At 31.8% G+C, this 20,847-nt stretch overlaps 4 protein-coding genes across 4 annotated transcripts; 2 read left to right on the plus strand and 2 right to left on the minus strand.

The window, feature by feature from the left end:
• Window positions 1-1,661: 1,661 nt before the first annotated feature.
• On the plus strand, window positions 1,662-10,180 carry LOC113523058 (cryptochrome-1-like). Its single transcript, XM_026908924.3, has 11 exons — window positions 1,662-1,853; window positions 1,941-2,014; window positions 3,330-3,605; window positions 4,198-4,449; window positions 6,688-6,872; window positions 6,957-7,128; window positions 7,204-7,429; window positions 7,506-7,646; window positions 7,727-7,878; window positions 8,848-9,050; window positions 9,250-10,180. Exons 3-11 carry the CDS (start codon window positions 3,358-3,360, stop codon window positions 9,981-9,983), a joined length of 2,313 nt encoding a protein of 770 aa, XP_026764725.1. The 5' UTR covers window positions 1,662-1,853; window positions 1,941-2,014; window positions 3,330-3,357; the 3' UTR covers window positions 9,984-10,180.
• Window positions 10,181-13,568: 3,388 nt separating this feature from the next.
• On the minus strand, window positions 13,569-16,927 carry LOC113522634 (U7 snRNA-associated Sm-like protein LSm10). The gene is made up of 4 exons (XM_026908389.2): window positions 16,765-16,927; window positions 16,091-16,250; window positions 13,851-13,968; window positions 13,569-13,768 (listed from the first exon to the last, which is right to left on the minus strand). Exons 2-4 carry the CDS (start codon window positions 16,228-16,230, stop codon window positions 13,628-13,630), a joined length of 399 nt encoding a protein of 132 aa, XP_026764190.1. The 5' UTR covers window positions 16,231-16,250; window positions 16,765-16,927; the 3' UTR covers window positions 13,569-13,627.
• On the minus strand, window positions 16,320-16,758 carry LOC113522633 (uncharacterized). Its single transcript, XM_026908388.3, has one exon. The coding sequence runs from the start codon at window positions 16,719-16,721 to the stop codon at window positions 16,320-16,322; it is 402 nt and encodes a 133-aa protein (XP_026764189.1). The 5' UTR covers window positions 16,722-16,758.
• A 1,938-nt stretch (window positions 16,928-18,865) lies between the features above and the next one.
• On the plus strand, window positions 18,866-20,805 carry LOC113522875 (uncharacterized protein C9orf85 homolog). Its single transcript, XM_026908716.3, has 3 exons — window positions 18,866-19,249; window positions 19,954-20,042; window positions 20,575-20,805. Exons 1-3 carry the CDS (start codon window positions 18,938-18,940, stop codon window positions 20,732-20,734), a joined length of 561 nt encoding a protein of 186 aa, XP_026764517.1. The 5' UTR covers window positions 18,866-18,937; the 3' UTR covers window positions 20,735-20,805.
• The last annotated feature ends 42 nt before the right edge of the window (window positions 20,806-20,847 follow it).

Below are 20,847 nucleotides of genomic sequence, written 5' to 3' on the forward strand. Positions count from 1 at the left end.
ATAACTGCTGTAATAATTCGAAGTTTAAAAAAAAATGTTTGAGATTTATCTGTCATTGTCAAACTAAATTATCAAAATTTTGACAATGACATACCCGCGGACGTATGAATCTAAAGCTACGTGTACACATTTATTATTATTATCATTTATTATCATTATTTATAACTTAACTATTAAATTATAAACACTAATTAGTAAATAACAAAATTATTAATGAAATTTAAAAGCGCAATCTTAGTTTCAGTAAATCAAATCATTTTTTTTAACATTTGTTTATTTATTAGAACCATAAAATCGTAGGGTAGCCTACGATAATAGCCACATTAGTTAAAATAATTGTGTTGTAGCTGTCGACGCCGACCTCCTCAAGCAAAGGCGCTAGCGTTCCAGTAGAATAAATAAAACTGTTAATTAAATAAAGATAAAATTAATATTAGCGTATAGCATGTACATATATATATATATACATATATATATATATATATATATATATATATATATATATATATATATATATATATATATATATATATATATATATATATATATATATATATATATATATATATATGCCTAACATACATATAAACATTTAGTTTAAATTATATTATGTTAATTTAGTTATATAGCGTGCAAAAGAACTAATATAAGTTATATAGTATGTAGAAGTAAGTGCGTTTGTGTGCTCCACAAAGCATTTGAATTATCACTTCATAGTATAAAACAAAGTCGCTGTCCCTGTCTATCTGTCCCTATGTATGCTTAAATCTTTATAACTACGCAACGGATTTTGAAGAGGTTTTTTTTATAGATAGAGTGATTCAAGAGAAAGGTTTATATGTATAATACATGCATAATATTGTACAGAAACACTAATAATTTTAAAGGTCTCTGATGTAATGTGCACCCGTGCGAAGCCGAGGCGGGTCGCTAATATACAATAAGATATACTTTAAACTTATTTCTAAGATTACAATTATAATTTGATACTTTTGCAAAACTATTATAGTAAAGATCAAAAAGTAAAGTAAAATTTATTTTATATACATGTATTTGTATTTTATGTGAATGTGTATTTTTTTAGTGAAGTAGTTTTAATGTAATTTTATTAAAAACTTACAACGAAATGGTTACAGAACCAATATTAAACTGGATCTTAGAATAATTACTCATCATTAGTGATATTAAATTGAAATTTTAGAGATAGAAATAAATAATTGCACTTCAGAATCAACTTGATTATAAATAAATAGCAATGCTCTTAAAATTCAACAAAGTATAATTACCTATAATTTGAGCGTTGTTGCATATATGCTTCCAAGTACATTTTTCTTAGTCATGGCCTTTAAGCATTTAGTTATAAATTTTAGCTGACTGCATCTGAGAAAGATATTTATAGGTATACTATTTTATTTATATTTTCAAATTTCATTTAGAAGTATTTAAAATAGTTCATTGTTTTTAAAAATTGAAAAGTAATACCAACGATGCAAGTTTATATTGAAAATTTTAAATACGTGTTAACTCTTATTTGGTGTAAATATTGTAGAGATTTAGTTTCATTACGATTTGATCAATACAAAAACATTACGTAATTTATTTATTAATACAACGTGTTTGTGTATACATGGTTTAAGAAACTGTAGGTCACGTTGTGGTCACGTTGCAAACGGCGTGGATAATTTTGACAACTGACTCAACTGATTGTACTGTTCGTTGTTCTTTATCAAAAGTTTGTTTGCTTCAATATCTAAGTAACTGGGTACAAAACAAATAATTATTGATATTCTGGAAATTACGACTTCACAGTTCATGATTTTACTAGGAATTTTAAAAAGGTTTTCGGATAAAAAGTAAATATTTAATAAAAAACGTTCATGAAAATGTAGGATTATTGTATAATTGATTGTTTATTTAATGTTTTCATTAACTTTTTATAGATAATTTGATTGTGACAAATTCGTTAATTCGCTTTTATACGAAGTAGTGTAATCATACCCCAAAATTTAAGCAGGTTTGTCATCCTATTTTTTATACATTGTTTTTTTGTGCTTGTTTTCGTTATTTTTTATGTACAATACTTAATGTACATTGTTCTAAAAATGCGTCAACTTGTTACGAGCTGTGGCAGTAGGCGGTTGTAAGTTACCAAAATGTACCAACTAGACATAGATGCAAATTTAAAAAAATGTACTAAATTTGAAGACCGAAATTACTTAATATAAATCAGTATAGGTATGTTAGTCCTGATATACCTGAGGGGAAACAACTTTTTATGCACATAACTTCACTCACCACATATTAAATTGATTTTCAGATGACTGTAAAACTTACTTTTTTTTTTTAATATTTGATTACTCAGTTAGTCTCTCATAGTTAATAAATAAAACCATCAGTTAGGGATGATAGGTAAAGATGAAAAGGCAGGTCAGTATACCCCATAGTGACAAATTCGCCTGGAATTAAGTATGATGTTTTGTAATGGGGACCACAAGGAGGTCGACCTAGACAAGGTATATTGTTGGCAATGGGGCTGCTAGTCTCCTTTACTAGCAATTCCTCCCCTTTCCCTCTTTAAAATGGTAGGTAAGGTTTGATATTGTAACTTCTACAAAACAAAAACGGGCAACATATGTGGTAGTGGTGTACATATATAGTGGTATACAGAAATAGGATGGTTTTGGAATTGTCACTCCTATAAAACAACATAGTAACATATCCTTTTTTTATAACTCTGACTTTTTTTCAGTGGCATTTTTACCAGCAGGCTGCAAGAGTTGGAGTCAATAATTACAGTTTCATTGTCAAAAATGTTTAATTAATATTATTCTGAACTAGGTTACCATATTGTAGAGTCAGTAGGGATGGTACATTTTGCCTGGTAGTTAGCATGTGTGTAAAACTACCATTGCTTCTTTATCATATATTTGTATAATAGGAATTAAGTACTTATGCAGAAATAATTCATCCTTATATAATTTTTCTTTTTGATAATGTAGGGAGATACAAAATTAGCAAAAGTTACAGGTTATTACTCCGATTATTAAATGGAAGTCTACATTATAAGTTTAAATTTAGGCTTCATTCATTTATAAACTTATTCACCTGCTACAGTTTCCATCCATTAGAATGTAAAGAGAGGGAATATCTTCACGTCTTTTCATGATACTGAGGAATTATAAGTGGAAGGGGAGAAATTTTCAGGCAATCAATATGTTTGCATTATTTTTTAATGTGAAATTGAATTATAGTACTCAGTACTGCAGAAAAATTTGCGTTATTAACTTTTTAAACAACAAGAATAATAATATATGTATTTATTTTTCCAGTAAACACCATGTCGGTGGCGACATTGTGATGTCAGCAGCAGCGGAGACTCTCCCCGCGTCCAGCGCTCGACCACACACTCCCGAAGTGCCTCTGCCTGCACCATCGACACAATGTCATGTTGGCAAACATACTGTGCATTGGTTCCGGAAGGGTTTGCGACTTCACGACAATCCTGCTTTGAGGGAAGGGCTCAATGGTGCAATCACGTTTCGATGCGTTTTCATAATAGATCCCTGGTTTGCTAGTTCTTCTAATGTAGGCATAAATAAATGGAGGTTTGATCATTTTTTATTTTTCTTTATATGTATATAAAACCAATATTGATTACATAACTATTTGAGCTAGTGACTTTGCATGTTCTGTAATAACTTGTCATCACAATTATAAATTGGGTTTTTACTTTTCTGCTTTTGGGACTCAATTTACTTACTTTTATTTTTTACGTTATCTATTATCAAGTAAAAACAAAACACTTTTGGGAAACTATTTTGAAAGTATCTATAGCCTATATGTTAGTTTAATATACAATGACAATATCATCACAATCAATCTGGGTATTTAATGTAAAACATTAATACACAAACAGACCTATGAACAGACACAAAAACAGAAAATTTTTGTATGGTCATATTAAAAGCTACTTATTAAATTAAATAATAAAAAAATATAAGATCTTAAAAAAAAAACGAAAAATTAATTAATAAATAACATAGTAATAAATGTTTTAAGAATAAATTGCCCATATTAAATATTTCGTCGTCTGGATGAAGTTGAAACAATTGTTGAAAATGACATAGTAAATTCATAATATTCCCATTATTCATTCATACATTTATATATTAAAACCTATTTCATTTACTGTTACAGGTTCCTCTTACAATGCTTGGAAGATCTCGATAATAGTTTAAGGAAACTTAATTCTCGCCTATTTGTGGTTCGTGGACAGCCTGCAGATGCTTTACCAAAGTTATTCAAAGAGTGGGGTACTACAGCTCTCACTTTCGAAGAAGATCCTGAACCATATGGCCGTGTTCGTGATCATAATATTATGACAAAATGTCGAGAAGTCGGCATTACAGTTATATCTCGCGTATCACATACACTCTATAAATTAGACAAGTAAGTAAAACAACTAAGTATATCAAGGCAAAATATTCTTTTCAAAAATTTGCTTAAAAATTGCTTCATTATTAAAAAAATATCAGAGTTGGCCTTATAATAATTAAAGGACAATTTTCATCAGACAATGGCAAATTATTTGACATTTTTTGAAATTATTAGGTATTTTTCTAATTATAGTGTATAACAGTGTTTCCTCAATTCCAGTCGCAAGCGGTATTGGGATGGATCGTAGGGATTCTCCAAATGACATTATAAGAAATGATGAAATTTAATTTCACAACTTTTTATGAAAACAAGTTAATGATTTTTTTTTTATTAATTTTAGTAAACTACAGACTTATATATAGTTAATCCTATCATTTTATTATCACTGGAAGATAAATAAAACATTAGGGCCACAGGCTATAAATATATTTATACATTGGATTGCCAGCCCAAAAGGTTAAGAACCACTAATGTACAACATCTTTCGGAAATTACTTATTACTATAATAGTACAGTAGCATTAGAGGCTATTAATGGATAGTGCTTCAATTTGCTTATTTTTTTCTACTTTACCTCAGTACAGTTAAACTCGGAAATAATCTAATTATAATAATTTTCAGTAAAAAAAATAGAAGCCCTTATCTACTGAAACGTTCAACTATGTATTCTTATTAATATTTTTATATGTAAAAACTGGTTATCATTTAAATCTTCTTAATAATGGTTAGAATTGTCTTTAATTCAGTGTACGATGCCGCAACGCTGAACATCCAGAAACTGTCTCTGTGGATAGTGATGTGCTTGATGGCAGCTTTCTTATTGTGGAAAACAGGAAAAGGAATAAATAATAATACTAACACACGGCCCATCCGCCCTTCCTTCTTTCTTGTCCCTCTCATTTAGATAAGAGTATTCAATATTAAGATGAAGCAAACAATACACATATACAAAATATTTGATAAAAAAAAAATCAACACATTTTGATAAAAAAAAATATATTTGATAGGGATTTCTTCCCATCTTTACTATATTTTAGTCAATTACAGAAACAATCATCGCCATCAATATTATATTATTCACTGCTAAACATAGGTCTCCCCCTTGGATGCCTTGGTACAGAGTTATTCTCGAACATCGCCGAATTCTCGTTTAAACATTCCATTTTATAAGATTTCACCATAGTGTTTGTCTGTCAGTCAGTTAATGTTGACTATTAAAAAATCGTTCTTTAGTTCAGGATGCTAAACTGCTGCAGCAGGATGATCACCAGGAAATATGAAAACACTAATGCAATATTTCGTTTTTTGCTACAGAAACGACCTCTAGGTTGAACTGAGAATGTTGAACATTAATTATAGTTTCGCTCCAACAGTCTGTATGATAAAGATTTATAATACAGTTCAAATTTCCAAAACGCCATGATCATTCAATCTCACAAAAAAAAAAAAAATTATAAATGAAGAATTTGTATATTCTGTTTAATATGGAATCGTTAAACTAATATGAAATAACGGTGTCCTTGTAATATCACTTAAGAATCTATTGAACTACCTTCGTCATAAAATAAGCAAATATTACCTATACCATGTATTATTAAATGATGTGACACCGAAACATTATATATACATATCTAATATATAAAATTCTCGTGTCGCGGTGTTTGTTACCAAACTCCTCCAAAACGGCTTTACCGATTTTTATGAAATTTTGTGTGCATATCAGGCAGGTATGAGAATCGGCCAACATCTATTTTTCATACCCCTAAATCATAAGGATGACCCACCCCTAATTACTTTCTTTTTTTTGACAATATTTCTTATTTTGTTATGATTTAGCATTGAAAAATACATACAAATTCAAATGTTCACGCTTTTAAATCGCGATAAAAAAACTGGGGTTGATCGTATCAACCCGTTTTTTAATCGCGATTTTTATATGCCGCAATACGGTTGCAAGATGGCAATCGAATATAATAATTGTAGTGCGAGAAATTATCATGCATAGTTTTCGAAATAATGTATCTGGTAAAACAACGTTTGCCGAGTCAGCTAGTAGTTTAATAAAGATTACAGGAGTTTCATAAAAATCTAAAAATATAATTGCATTTAAGTTACATACATTGATGACCAATGTAGAAGATATGCTTGGTTGGACACTGAACTCTGCTATGAGGAATCTATTTGAAATAACATTGTCGAAACTAAAAGTTATATCATATTATCAAAATATTATAAATTCTCTACTTTTCAGAATCATTGAGAGAAATGGCGGGAAAGCACCTTTGACATATCATCAATTCCAAGCTTTAATAGCTAGTATGCCTCCACCTCCACCAGCGGAGGCTGCAATTACTGCACAAATGTTAAATGGAGCTACGACGCCAGTTGCAGACGATCATGATGATCGCTTTGGTGTTCCTACTCTTGAAGAACTCGGTGGGTTTTAACTGCGAAAAAATAGGTAGGTACATTGACATTGAGTAACATGTAGTGTGTTTACTATATTATATTATATTTAAGGTTTTGAGACAGAAGGTCTGAAACCAGCCGTGTGGCTGGGCGGAGAAAGTGAAGCATTAGTGAGATTAGAAAGACATCTGGAAAGAAAAGCTTGGGTAGCATCATTTGGGCGACCTAAAATGACTCCACAATCATTATTAGCTAGTCAAACTGGCTTATCGCCTTATTTAAGGTATAACAATCGATTAATAAATTTTTGATATTTATGCAATATTTTCATTTTTGACACTAAAAAAATAATGTACAGGTTTGGATGCTTATCGACAAGACTGTTTTACTATCAGTTAACTGAATTATACAAAAGAGTGAAACAAGTATGTCCTCCGCTGTCATTACATGGTCAGATTCTTTGGAGGGAGTTTTTCTACTGTGCTGCTACTCGGAATCCGAATTTTGATCGTATGGAGGGCAATCCCATATGTGTGCAAATACCTTGGGAAAAAAATCATGAAGCTCTTGCCAAATGGGCGAGCGTAAGTACGTTGCATGTTCTGTACACAATGTTACTATAATGATATTGCAGTAATTCTTTGGTAATGACGTTTTCAGGGTCAAACTGGATTTCCTTGGATTGACGCTATAATGATTCAATTGAGAGAGGAGGGTTGGATTCACCATTTGGCACGACATGCTGTCGCTTGTTTTCTTACTAGGGGTGATTTATGGATTTCATGGGAAGAAGGCATGAAGGCATGTTAAATTATAAATTTATTACTTAACTGCTTAACTTTCTTCGAAAATATTTCAAATAACACTAATTATGTTTTTAGGTATTTGACGAACTATTACTTGATGCTGACTGGTCAGTCAATGCTGGCATGTGGATGTGGCTTTCCTGTTCCTCATTCTTTCAACAGTTTTTCCACTGTTATTGCCCTGTTCGGTTTGGGCGTAAGACTGATCCTAATGGCGATTTCATCCGGTTCGTACAATTAATTTTATTACCTCTACACATTAATAATAAAAAAAATACAAACGTGCGTCGGATAAGCACAAAGAAGATTCCGGAATAAGTACATGTTATTCAATTTCAGTCTAGGATAACACACAGGTAAACTTAGGAAAACACATTTATTATAACTTATCAACTGTTTAACAATTATAAATTGAACAGAATGTAGTCTGTTGGGTCCTACCATAAATACGCCTAAACGCTTAACCAATCACTATAAAATTTGGTATACATTGCCTATATGGAATGGAGAAGAATATAGGCTCCTTTTTTATCCCAATTAGTTATTATATCCTAGCCACGTAACAAAGTCGAAGATAAAGCTAGTGATTTATAAAAAAAAATTATTCATATTAATTATTATTGAAAGATGGGCTTTTTGCAAACAGAAAAACTTGTGACACTGTGACCTTACCATGATTTTTTGTGCTCGCCCTTTATTCCATTCATACTGACTAATTGATATACTAGAATAATGTTAAAAATTTATAAATGTATGTATATTTGTAGTCAGGAACATTAAACGTGTCCGCTATTTTAATTAATGTATGTCAATTTGAATATGAATCCTAATAATATTATAATACGAAATGTTATAAGGATAAATTCATTTATCCTTAAAAATGGATGTTTGTTACTCTTTCATCCAACAATTGCTGAACAGTTTTGAATGAAATTTGATGTGTATATTTTGATTTTTAATGCGCTTTGTTTTAAACGTGTCAAAAAACGCTGGTGTCTAAATTTTGACCTGTTTTTTACACTTGCTTTGTCATGAAGTACGAGTAAATAAGCATATACGTTTTGATAATTAATAGAAGGTTGTTGAGAGTCGCCTCAGAATTGATGACAAATAATTTAAAAATTTTATGGAATTACAATGTTATAACATTTGAGGTAGGTGCCAACATTACAATTTCCTGCAACACCATATTACAGGAGATACATCCCAGCCTTGAAAAATATGCCGACTCGGTACATACATGAACCATGGATGGCTCCAGAATCCGTACAGCAAGCTGCTCGCTGCACCATAGGCCGCGACTACCCATTGCCAATGGTAAACCACGAGAAGGTCTCACAAATCAATATAGAACGGATTAAATTAGTTTATTCACAGTTAGCGAAGTATAAACCGCAAGGTAAATATTTTAAATTTACCTAAAGATATATATGAAATTTTTAAAATCTTTCAAAAAGTGCTTTAGCAATCAAACTGAATATTATTTCCAAAGAAAAATATATATGATACATCTAATACTATTGTATGTCCCACAGCCGGGAATGTAGATAATATATATATTTACCAATATATTTACCAATATGTAATTTATTTTCTAGCAACACTAAATTCTCAAGCACTGCAGAGGCCAAATGTGATGCAATCGTCTCCCAGTCCAACATCTATAATCACGAGTATAAATCAATCCAACTACTTGTGCAGTCAAACGCCAGACCCACAAAATACAGGGTCTCAAGCGGTACCCTATAAAGAAACAGCAACTCACGTATTTCAACAACCCAGCAAACACATTTCACGAGCCGAATCTAAACAACAATTCAAACAAGTGGTAATTGTTCAACAAAAATCCAATGTTACTCCTGAGACCATCATAAAGAGATCACAATTGTCATCAGAAAATTACATTAATGATGGACAGCTAAACGTTACATATAAAACTAATCAGAAGATTGACACATTACAGACTACACAAGAAAATTATAACTTCAAAAATCTTGCTATAAATAATTATAATCAAGAGTATTTTAATCGAGAAATTTATCAAAACCAACAAATGAACGGAAACGAAGTCTGCCAAGATGCATTAAAGAATAGCAATTATGTTTATGTAAAACCTAAATTTTATCTTACTTCTACTGATAATGGTGTGGTACGTAATGATACAAGTCAAAGTTTTGTCTCTACAGCATCTACTAAGAACTACACAGTAGATGAAAAATCTGTCGGTGAGAAGCCAAGTGATAGTTCGTGTTTACCGGAAATAAATTCTGATAAAGTATTTGCAGTTACAGAAGATGAAACTAATACCTCGGCAAACAACATTACACCATGATACAGCAAGTACATGGTCTCCGTTCTATGAAACATTCAATATGATCAAAAATTTATCGTTGCAAATGAATATAACTGTGATCATAAATTGGTCTAAATAAAACTTAATATTGTAGATATAATTATTTTGTTTGATAGATACAAATATTGTAACAAATTAATAAATAATGAAATGGCGCTGAAAAAAGGTCTACTGGACGTTATTTTTTTCTTTGAATAAAATATTATTATTTATTTACTTTCGTAAGGTACTAATAAAGGTTGACAGGTGAAGATGAAGTCAGATTTTTTTTATAAATGATAATCCCGTCTGTGTAATCGATGTATGCTGGCGAGGCACCAGTGAGGAATTGGCCTGCATTGGCATATATAAGAATATTTTCCAGGGGGTCTTTGGCGTCCCTCTTGCATAGGTATATCTTTTGAGGCTTTGTTCAAATACTGGGGTCGAATTGGCCCACCCGCCTTCTACGCATATGATGATAGTTTTTTTTTTATGGGTGAAAATGGAATGGTAACGGGATACGCTGGCGGAGCACCAGTGAAGAACGATAGATGAGAATGAAAACAGGCCAGTTAGCCCATGATGAATTCATCAGGAATTAACCATGATAGTTTCCAAGGGGAACCGCGAGGAGGTCGACCTGATTGGGTATATTGCAATGGGATTCTCAGTCTTCATCACTATTAATCCCTTTCCCCCCTATGATGATAGGTTATAATAGATAAGTTTGTCCATAACGGATTTATTAATGACTAGCTTTTTTTATACAACTTAGAATGGCAAACAAGCTGACGGCCCACTTGATGGAAAGTAGTAACCGTCGTATATAGACATGTGCAGTACCATGGACATAACAGAGTATACTGTTTTGCCTATGATACCCCCCATGCTTTGCCATCCCCGAGGACTCGGGTGTTATTACTCTACCCTGTAAATTCACTGTCATATCCCGCCCTTCAAACTGAAACAGCTATGCAAACACAACTGCTTCACAGTTGAAAAACGAATAGGATATAGGTACCCAAGCAAACAACTTTTATACAAAGTCTCCCTCTGGTAGCTGATTTCCGCGACGTGTTTATTATTTCTGTTTAGTATATATCGATGTATGTACCTACCTATTTATTATGTCTGGGAATACTGGACTAAAATTAACAAATAATATGTCGTTCTCTCTTTATCTTAGGCCAAAATGACTTAAGTAGGTTGTGTAATAAGCTGTATAAGTTACTATAGTTTTTTAACTATCTTATGGAACTCTTTAATTTTCCGTGAATCTAAAAAAAAAAAAGTATCTAAAATGTTGATTGAGAATACAAGGTACCACCATGCTAAATTTAATTGAAATCGGTCCAATAGTTTCGGAGCATAGTTCGTACAGACAAACAGAAACAAAAAAATTGAAAAAAAATCTGGATTTGTTCTATTTCACAAGGAAAACCTGACTTCTTTTTTTACTCAATGACTATGTCTTTTAGTAGGCGCAATATTCAATTTATCCTATAAGTATAATCAATGGACGATCTTCTGCTTTCAACGATAGTTTATTTGTCAAATTATAATATATGTAAGTAACTTAGAAGTTATGAGAGAACAGAGGAACATACATACATATTGGCCAAAATCATAGTAGTACTTTTTGCTTCGCCGTAGTTGGGTAAAAATATATGTTTACAATTGTAAGCCCTTTGGTGTAATCAGACATTTGTAGACTTAATATTGTGGTGAACGTAACATAAAAATTTGATTTTGGAGTTGATTCTGAACAACCATTCTCTCACCTCTTAAATTATTTCAGTTTGATACGAGGGCTACACTGAAAATGTTTAGAACTGGCTACTTGAAAGCAATATAATAAATTGTTAAAATTTTGAAAATGAAACTTTTTATGAAAAATACTGATTCCAGACAAATTGAATATGATATTGAAGACTAGGCAGCATGGTCTCCGACTTTAGCCTGTTCTACAACGGAACAAACGTACTAAAAAAAATGAATTATACTGAGTATATAATTTATTCGTTTGTCATTTATTTTACGGTTTGGCGGCAAATTGAAATGGTCTGTGTAACGTTATCATGAACTTAACATGAGAAAAGTTTCGTGCGATGATTTTTTATGACTTTCGATGTCATCTAAGTCAACAAGAAAGTTATGATAGACTACGATTGGCCTTTCACGATGAAGCCCCGTCTAGTGCCACTGTTTACAACACTGTTTAATGAGTTTAAATGTGGTTGCACTAATCTCACCGGTGATGTGCGTGACGGACAGGATTCTACGGCGACGACTGAAGATAACATGAGTGTTGTGTGGTGTATGATAGAGACTGACAAAAGAGTGACCTATCCGGTCCGGGCAAGCTTAGGGATTGGTATGAGTCAAGTGCACAAAATCCTCCATGAACATTTGGTGATCAGGAAGCTTTGTGCCCGGTGGATACCTCATAATTTGACCGAGGCTCACAAACTCCGTCGTGTTGATTGGTGCCGTGAAAAGCATGAAAGATTTAACGAAGGTGACTCAAATTCTGTGTTTGACATAGTTATGGGAGACGAAAGCTGGATTTACGAAACTAAGTCAGCTCAGTGGGTGATTCCTTCCGAGGAGTTGCCAACTAAAGTAAAGAGAGGTCGAAGCGTGGGAAAAAAGATGGTGGCCTCGTTCTTTGGAAGGACAGGTCATTACGCAACAATTGTTTTAGAGGATCGAAAAACAGTTACTACAGAGTGGTACAGTAACAATTGTTTGTCACGTGTTTTGGAAAAAATGCGTGAGAAACGACCTCGCAGTAGGATCCTCCTTCACCACGACAATGCTTCGTCGCACACCGCCAGACAAACGATCGATTATTTGGCGACCTCAGACGTAGAACTACTGGGTCATCCGCCTTATAGCCCCGACCTCGCACCTTGCGATTTTTATTTATTTCGAAAAATAAAAGAAAAACTTCGAGGAATATATTTTATGGACGCCGAGGAAGCTGTGGCTACGTTTCAGAAGGCCGTCGAAGAGATCCCTAAGGACGAGTGGGCAGTGCTTTTCTCAGTGGTTCTATTGGATGGAGCAACGTATTGACGTGAATGGACACTATTTCGAAAAGATAAAGGTAAAAACTTGCTAATTTAATCAGTTTTTTATTTTCTAAGGACTTTCAGTTTGACTCTCGTATTAAAACAAAATTCGCAATATTTTAAAAACCAATAGGTGTTATATTTAATCCTGGATGATCAATGTCATAAATGATTTTTTCTCTTTTAAGAGTTTCCTCTTGTCGTTGCAACTAATTAATGCATTTTTTGCATATAACTCAAGCAATTTACTTAACTATCAAAATTGTAATTTTAGGGATAAGTTTAGGAAACGGAAATTAAGAAATGACCGGCCCAACGGGATGCAGTATTCCCGGAAATACACCGTATATCTCGGCAGTTTAATACTACAGGTATTAAACTAATAGAGCTAAATTAAGGGTTACTGTTCAATTTACCTTCATAAATGATTGCTATATTTATGGTTTCATAAATGGATGAAACTAGATGTTGGACATTTCTAAAGTTTAAAATATAATACAAAAAATAATTTAAAATGTGGAATGTAATAAAACAATTTTTATTTATATACAAACATACGTAAAAATGTTACAAATCTAACGATGCTACGGTTTGCATGTGTTGTTGTAGTGCCTTTGTATTTTTTCTCGACTTTGCAATGGGCTTTTTAACAGGTCCCGTCTCTTTATTTTTGTTTAATTCTTTCTTGATAGTTGCTATTATTGACATCTATAACAAAAAATAGGAAATAGCAACTGTGTTATTAGATAATGTGCAACAAATATACTTAATGAATAATAATTTTACTTACATTTTCAGGAATATGTATGTATCTAATATTACGACCATGTATAAATAGGTTTTCAAAAAAGAACTCATTTCCTTGAGGATCACAATAAACAGCACTACAAAGGGAAATATTCATAAAACTGTAAAAAAATACATATTATTTTGTATCATAGTAACAAATATTTACAATTAACAAGGAATAAGATTAAACGAGCAGAAGTTTTGTAATATAGAAATATTGTAATTTTTTTAAGACGCGCCATATATCTCATTAGTATCCAGGGCTGCAGTGACCACTTGCTATATGAGTCACATGCTTATTTGTTTGTTTCTAAAAAATCCTTTTAAAAAAATAAATTCATGCTTATCAGAAGATATTAATGAGCGGCGGTATGTATTTTCTAGTAATTTTTAAGAACCAATTACAATATACAACAATATGAAGACTATAATTTTATATGAAAAAAAAAAAAAAAACAGAGTAAGCTCCTGCTACATATGTAATCTTCTTGGTAAAGAAAAAGTTAAAAACCATAAAATAAACCGGTTTGATAATCCTATGATCCACAGTATCCTCAGAAGTTACTATACTGTCCAAGGAAAACAAAAGTTGCTTTATGCTAATCGTAATATGATTTAATGTACTCGTATTACTCTCCTTATACTTATTAGTTTTTTTTTTATGGGTGAAAATGGAATGGTAACCCCGCCTGCGCTAATGGGATACGCTGGCGGAGGACCATGCAAGGGGGTTTGCCTTTTTATTACCTCTTGGCATCCTAACAGCTGAACAAATGGATGGATGGAAAAGGAAAGAGAAAAAGATCATGGTTGTGTCATATAGGATAAAGTAAATAAAACTATTATAAGTCAATAGTCATATACTATAGGGGATGTTCAAATATTACGTAATGAATTTTTTTAAAACTCTCCCATGTAATGCGCCGTGACATTTTTCTGTAGCCCCCCCCCCCTAAACTTTTACATAACGCCCCAGTGACCATTGTTACTTAAGTCACTAACAATTTTTTTTTATTTAAACAAAAAAACTGTCCCGTTTCTATAACGTATCGTAACGTTTTTTAGAAGCCCCCCCCCAACTTCGTTATGTAATACTTGAATGTTTCCATAGTACCTGGAGTCCTTCAAAGACTCACACACTAATAACTTTTGAAACTACATTAAAAAGTATTTAACATAGAGAACTTCCCTAAAAGGGGGTTTGAACAGTTAGCCTTTGAGGATGTTTTAAGAGGGATGCTGCTACTTATCCCTCAATCATTAAGTTTCAAAGGTAAGAGACGACTATTACCTCTTACAATACCCACGGGAAATGAAGAGACGGCCCATGGATCTATACTAAGACCATATGGTGAACTGCTCAAAAACTGCATTATAATAAATGAAAGTGAGGCCATCAAATTAATGAAAACTATTGGCACACAAAAACAAATATGACTCAATAACATTCAAAAGATAGCTGATAGAAATTGTATAAATATAGCAAAAAATCCATCCTTCACTAGTGCCCTGCCGGTATATACCGATAGTGCGGGTGGGGTTACCATTCCATTATCATCCATTAAAAAAAAACCTAAGACAGTGAATTCTGAGTGATATGCCTTTATATCTGTGGGTAAGGTGTCACTAATTGATACAACAAACTGCATGCAGACATTGCATAGTCTAAGTGATAGAAAAAAAATATCACTTAATAAATTTAAGAATTTCTATATATATATATCCACTACTAAAAATTTTGCATTATTAGTTTTGCTTTGGAATTTTTCAAATATATTTTTGCTATCGAAATATAAATTTTCAATAATAACAATGCATGCATGCATGCGATGGTTGCATACAATGCAGTTTCAAAGATGTTTCCTCCCATGAACACTCACGTTAAGGAATAAGGTCCCTGTCGAGGTTTTTTTTTCAAGGTCGGCAATGTGCACATAGTAACCCTGGTATTGCAGGCATTCATAGGCTACGGTAACTGCTTATCACCAGGTGGGCTGTATGTTTGTTTCCCATCTCAGTGGTATAAAAGAAAATTTACACTCATTTTTATAACTGGTTTAGCCATTAAGGTACCAAGTTACTAAATTGTGATATACTTTGTGTAAATATTTACTAACAGTAGAACAAAGAAATAAAAAAAATTTAACAAACTATTATAATTTATTCCTACAAATATAAACAAAATATTTCCAATTAAAACAATTTTTAAAATTTCATTTTAAATAGTCTAAAATCACTCACCCATCAACTGTTACTATCTGACCACATGTATATGAGTCATTACGAAGATCCAAAGTAATATTTTGACCTTGCAAAGCTTTTACTAAGCACAATAAAGTGTTATGGTACACAAATCTTTCCTTTGATGATCCAACAAACATGTTATTTAAGTTTCTACAGCCTGAAATTAATAGATTGACACTTTTCTATCATCTATAATATAGTATGGCTACAATAAAACAGTATTCTTCTATTTAATTTGTGTATCTTTAACTATGACGAGTGATACATCTGATTTTGAACTTAAATTTAGTTCTGCTTTTGTTATAATCCATTGGTCATCCTTTCTTTTAGCCCAAAAGTAATATGTTCCTTTGTCTTTTGGTCCTGATACTGGGATACGAAATCTAGCAGACTTGCCATCGGAGAAATTATTCTCCGTATCACTTAATTTAAACCGCTTATCTTTAATAGGTTCTCCAAGATAGTACACAGCTCCAGGATGCATTCTTAAACTTTTTAAAGCAGTTTTGTAATAGTCATAATTTCGAACTTGATCTACTAATCGACTTTGTAAATAAAATCCGGTAGAAGCAACTATAAGACCACTCCAACCGGCAATTTGTACTAATGTTTTTGTGGAGATTGTCATTACTTATAATTTGATATTTTTTATGTAAAAAGTAAAAACCCACCGTTGTGTGTATCTTATATTACTGTATCTTATATTACTTGTCTGAAAATTAGACCTAATTTAGATAACAAATACAACCTTATATTTAAGTTAATTTATAATACAAATACAATTAAAAAAAGTGTATTACAATTTTTAGGTCAAGTAGTAGTAGCGATGTGCGTCATTACTAATTCGACTACTAATTATTCGACTGAGCACTTCATTCCGATTATTCAATTGACTGGAAAATCATTTTATTACTAATTTTATCCATTCGACTACTAATGTCGTCCGACTATCATTCATTACTTCGTAAAAATTATCAATTTTCGATAAAAGTAAGTACAGATTTTATTTTTAATTTGAAATTGCATAAGTATTTGTAATACTTACAAACTTATAATACTACGTATTACAAAATTGATATTCTGATGATATTGAGTACTTGGTAGCGTTTATTTTTTTTGTCTTCGTTTTTAGTAGTTTTCAAAAAGGAATGTATTTAATTACTAATTAGTATAATCATTCGAATACGGAAATTAAAATATCACAATTTGGTAGTTGAATTATAAAAATAAATAAAAATAAAAATAGCCTTTATTCCTGAATTACAGATTTTTTTTTAAATTGTAAATATGTATAAATAATGTTGACATCAGCAACATCTTATTTTTCAGGTTGTTCTAGAACATAGGCCTCCTCCATATTTCTCCATTGGTAACGATTCTTTGCAGCTTGTCTCCAGCCTTTGGGCAAATCATCCTCCCATCTTCTTATTGGCCTACCTCGGTTTCTTTTTCCATCACGTGGATACCACTCAATTAAATCTTGGGTCCATTTATTTTTTGATGACCTCATGATATGCCCAGTCCTATATATATGTTATAAAATTAGTAATTGCTAAATAATCGAATAACAAAATTTTACGGATTCGCGTATCGCTAAATAATAGTGTCTATAATTAATTTATGAATAATCTGATAGCGATCGTCTTACTCACAGCTTAGTTAGTAAAAGATATAAGTAAAAATATTTCCCAGACGGTAAGTGAGTATTTTTATACTCCTTTTTCCCCGATAAGCAACTTATCCCAATAAGAAACTATTTTATTGAAAAAGTGACTAATGAGTTTTTTGTAGCTTCTTTTCAGCAGTTATTTATGGTAGAGTATAACTTTAAAAAGAATAAAAATATGGTGAAAAAGGGGTAATAAATAAGAATAAATCTATTTACTTCAAGATTGTGGCAATTCATTGCTATGCAGGTAACTGTACAGGAGATGCATTATATACCACCGGTCATGCAAAGATCTTGCGGGCACATAACGATGAGTGCCGGAACAGACTTGTTTTTGAAATCGAAACTTCATTCGATCAAGTTTCGATCTGGGGTGAACACAATCTTGTCCAATTTAAACCTAAGAAGACATAATTCTGAGCGTTCACCGCAAAAAAGACGCCGTTTGTCGTATAATCCTCATTTTCAGGGCACTTCCCTTGATAATAAGTCGAGTTTAGGTGTCGTTGTTATATCTCGCGATGTTCATATTCCTTTTTAAAAGGCCGGCAGCACACCTGCAATGCCGTTGATGTTGTGGGTGACCATGAGCGGCAGTAATCACTAACCGTGTATGTGTGCGTACCGGTGTGCTGCATGCGGGTTTGCCCCCTGTGTTAAAAAAAATGCCACAACCAGTCATCTTTCCATCAGTTAGTCATTTTGTAATTATTACAAGTTCTGACGCTGATATTCACTTCAATTGCGTTTATGAATAAGAATCAACCTAAGAAATTGTACTGATTTTAGTGATAATGATGATGTCAATAATGAACATAAGGTTGTGCACCATTATTTTAGCAATAAGTAACTTTAAATTTTTTGTTTAATTTTACTTTAAGGGCCCTTTCACAAAAATGACTTCTACTCGTGTGTATTTTATTAAATAGTCTGACTGACCAAATAAAAATACACTCTAGTCTACATTGTCATTGTGGGTGAACTTTTCAATAGATTAGGAATTGTTTTGTATTATTATCTATATCGCGTATACATTCGGTTATAGATTACAAGATTTAAGAAGATATTATTCGAGTCGATACATTAGATAACGATTACATACTGTACATCTCTAATATGAGCTGTCAATCATTAGATAGTAACAAAAACGTGTGTCCCATATTTATTTATTAAATATGAGTACTTCAAGAGGTAATACATCTAGAAAAAGAGCTCAGAAACATCAGAATAAAACGGCTTTTAAAAATGATTTACACGATACTAGCCAAAAAACTAAATTTTTAAATTCAATGGAATTAAAAGGTGTTTGCAAACGTTGTAAAGATATATTGGAATGGAAAATAAAATTTAAAAAGTATAAACCTCTTACTGCACCCAGGAAATGTGTGGATTGCGAACAAAAATCAATTAAATATGCTTATCATCTTTTGTGCAGTAACTGCGCATTGAAGAAAACTGTTTGTGCCAAATGTTGTAAACCATTTGATGTAAGTTTTTTAATTTGATTTTAAGATTAATTTTTTATTTCGTTATAACATACATTCTACTTAGTTTAATCGGAATTAGATACTTATCATCACAACTGTATTATAACAATCCTTAAATTGGTTTTCAGAAGGGCTCTTACAGTTCAGAAGTACATTATTTATAAGCAAATTGCTTAAATATTTTTGGAGGTTAAAAAAATTATTACAGTAAAGAAAGATCTGTCTATCCAAAATTATCAGGGCATTGGCCAGTATGGTTAACAAAAATTTCAGATAAACTAAAGTGTACTGAAACATTCTGAGTTACATCAGTACTGTGAAATTGTAAAACATGTGTACAAAAAATTGTATTGACAATAAAAAATTAAATTGGTTGAGAATAAAAAAATCCCTATTGGTAGTCACTGACCAAAATTTGTGTTAAAAAGGTGCCAAAATATGATTGAAAACTTAAATGTATATGAAGAGGTGTAAGGTAATAGTATGGAAAAATTTGTTCCGATAAAGGGTATTTCGTATAAATGGAACTTAACTGTATTAGGACACATTTATGAAATATTTTAATTCAGAGTCAAACAGGTCTAGAGAAAAATTTAAAAGTAAAATTTTTAGGTTTAGATGTTAGTGGTACAGTGATACCAACTTTGATTATTTGAGATAATTTTTTTTTTTCAATCTTCATAATATATTGGTAACGATTTTAGGATCAAATTAAAGAAGAAATAAATGAAGATAAAACTATACAGCAAATGTTAAAAGGCTTACCAGAAAGGAAACGTCGCAGTATAATTCGGTAAGAGATAGTTCCTCCTAAACCCATAGACCTGGGGGGAAGCGGATTGTTAGTAATGGGTTCTAACTGATTGCCATTGCTAGCAATACAGGGTGTATTGTTATTATATATTGTCTAGTCTGCCTCTGCATGGTTTCCCCTGGAAACCATCATGGTTAATTCTAGTAGAATTCGTCATGATGGGCTAACTGACCTCTATGGTCACTTATCATCTCTCACTGGTGCCCTGCTAGCATATACTGATAGCACAAGCAGGGTTACTATTCCATTATATCCCATAAAAAAAAAATACCAATAGACCTTATTGTGCTGCAAGGTTTCAAGTACTCTAATTATAAAAAAAAACAAGATGCTGAAAGACACTATCTTATTCTGTCATCTACACAAAAATAATAGTATACCTATTTATAGATTCATTTGCTTAAAGGGCTTTTAGATGAACTTTAAACTGGACAATCAAGCTCTAATAGTTTACTATGTCTAATGTGACAATTCCATTATATACCTATTATTAATATTATTATTTTTACAGATATATTAATAAACATCAAGAGGGGTCCTCTACAAATACATTTGATATAATGGCCCATATTGAAGATGTGTTAGCAGGCTTGAAAAAATTGGATTTTAATGAGGATGATGACTTTCATTTCTCTAGCAGTCAATCTGATACTGACAATGAAGGAACATAGAAATAAAAAATGTTCTGTATATTATATATAATTATATTTTTAAATTAAACTACATATTTATATATTATATACACTATTGTTTATATATTATTACCTATACATACAAGTAACCC

This window comes from Galleria mellonella, unplaced genomic scaffold, assembly GCF_026898425.1.
Source record: "Galleria mellonella isolate WM207_F2 unplaced genomic scaffold, CSIRO_AGI_GalMel_v1 utg38, whole genome shotgun sequence".
Classification (NCBI taxonomy): Eukaryota; Metazoa; Arthropoda; class Insecta; order Lepidoptera; family Pyralidae; genus Galleria; species Galleria mellonella.

Coding starts and splice junctions, on each gene's coding strand:
- LOC113522875 (XM_026908716.3), top strand. CDS start 18,938: ATGAGTACTTCAAGAGGTAATACATCTAGAAAAAGAGCTCAGAAACAT. Junction 19,250..19,953: donor AATGTTGTAAACCATTTGAT/GTAAGTTTTTTA, acceptor TAACGATTTTAG/GATCAAATTAAAGAAGAAAT. Junction 20,043..20,574: donor AAACGTCGCAGTATAATTCG/GTAAGAGATAGT, acceptor TTATTTTTACAG/ATATATTAATAAACATCAAG.
- LOC113522634 (XM_026908389.2), bottom strand. CDS start 16,230: ATGTTTGTTGGATCATCAAAGGAAAGATTTGTGTACCATAACACTTTA. Junction 13,969..16,090: donor CAGATAGTAACAGTTGATGG/GTGAGTGATTTT, acceptor ATTTTTTTACAG/TTTTATGAATATTTCCCTTT. Junction 13,769..13,850: donor ACATACATATTCCTGAAAAT/GTAAGTAAAATT, acceptor TTTTTGTTATAG/ATGTCAATAATAGCAACTAT.
- LOC113522633 (XM_026908388.3), bottom strand. CDS start 16,721: ATGACAATCTCCACAAAAACATTAGTACAAATTGCCGGTTGGAGTGGT.
- LOC113523058 (XM_026908924.3), top strand. CDS start 3,358: ATGTCAGCAGCAGCGGAGACTCTCCCCGCGTCCAGCGCTCGACCACAC. Junction 4,450..6,687: donor ACACTCTATAAATTAGACAA/GTAAGTAAAACA, acceptor TCTACTTTTCAG/AATCATTGAGAGAAATGGCG. Junction 7,647..7,726: donor CATGGGAAGAAGGCATGAAG/GCATGTTAAATT, acceptor TTATGTTTTTAG/GTATTTGACGAACTATTACT.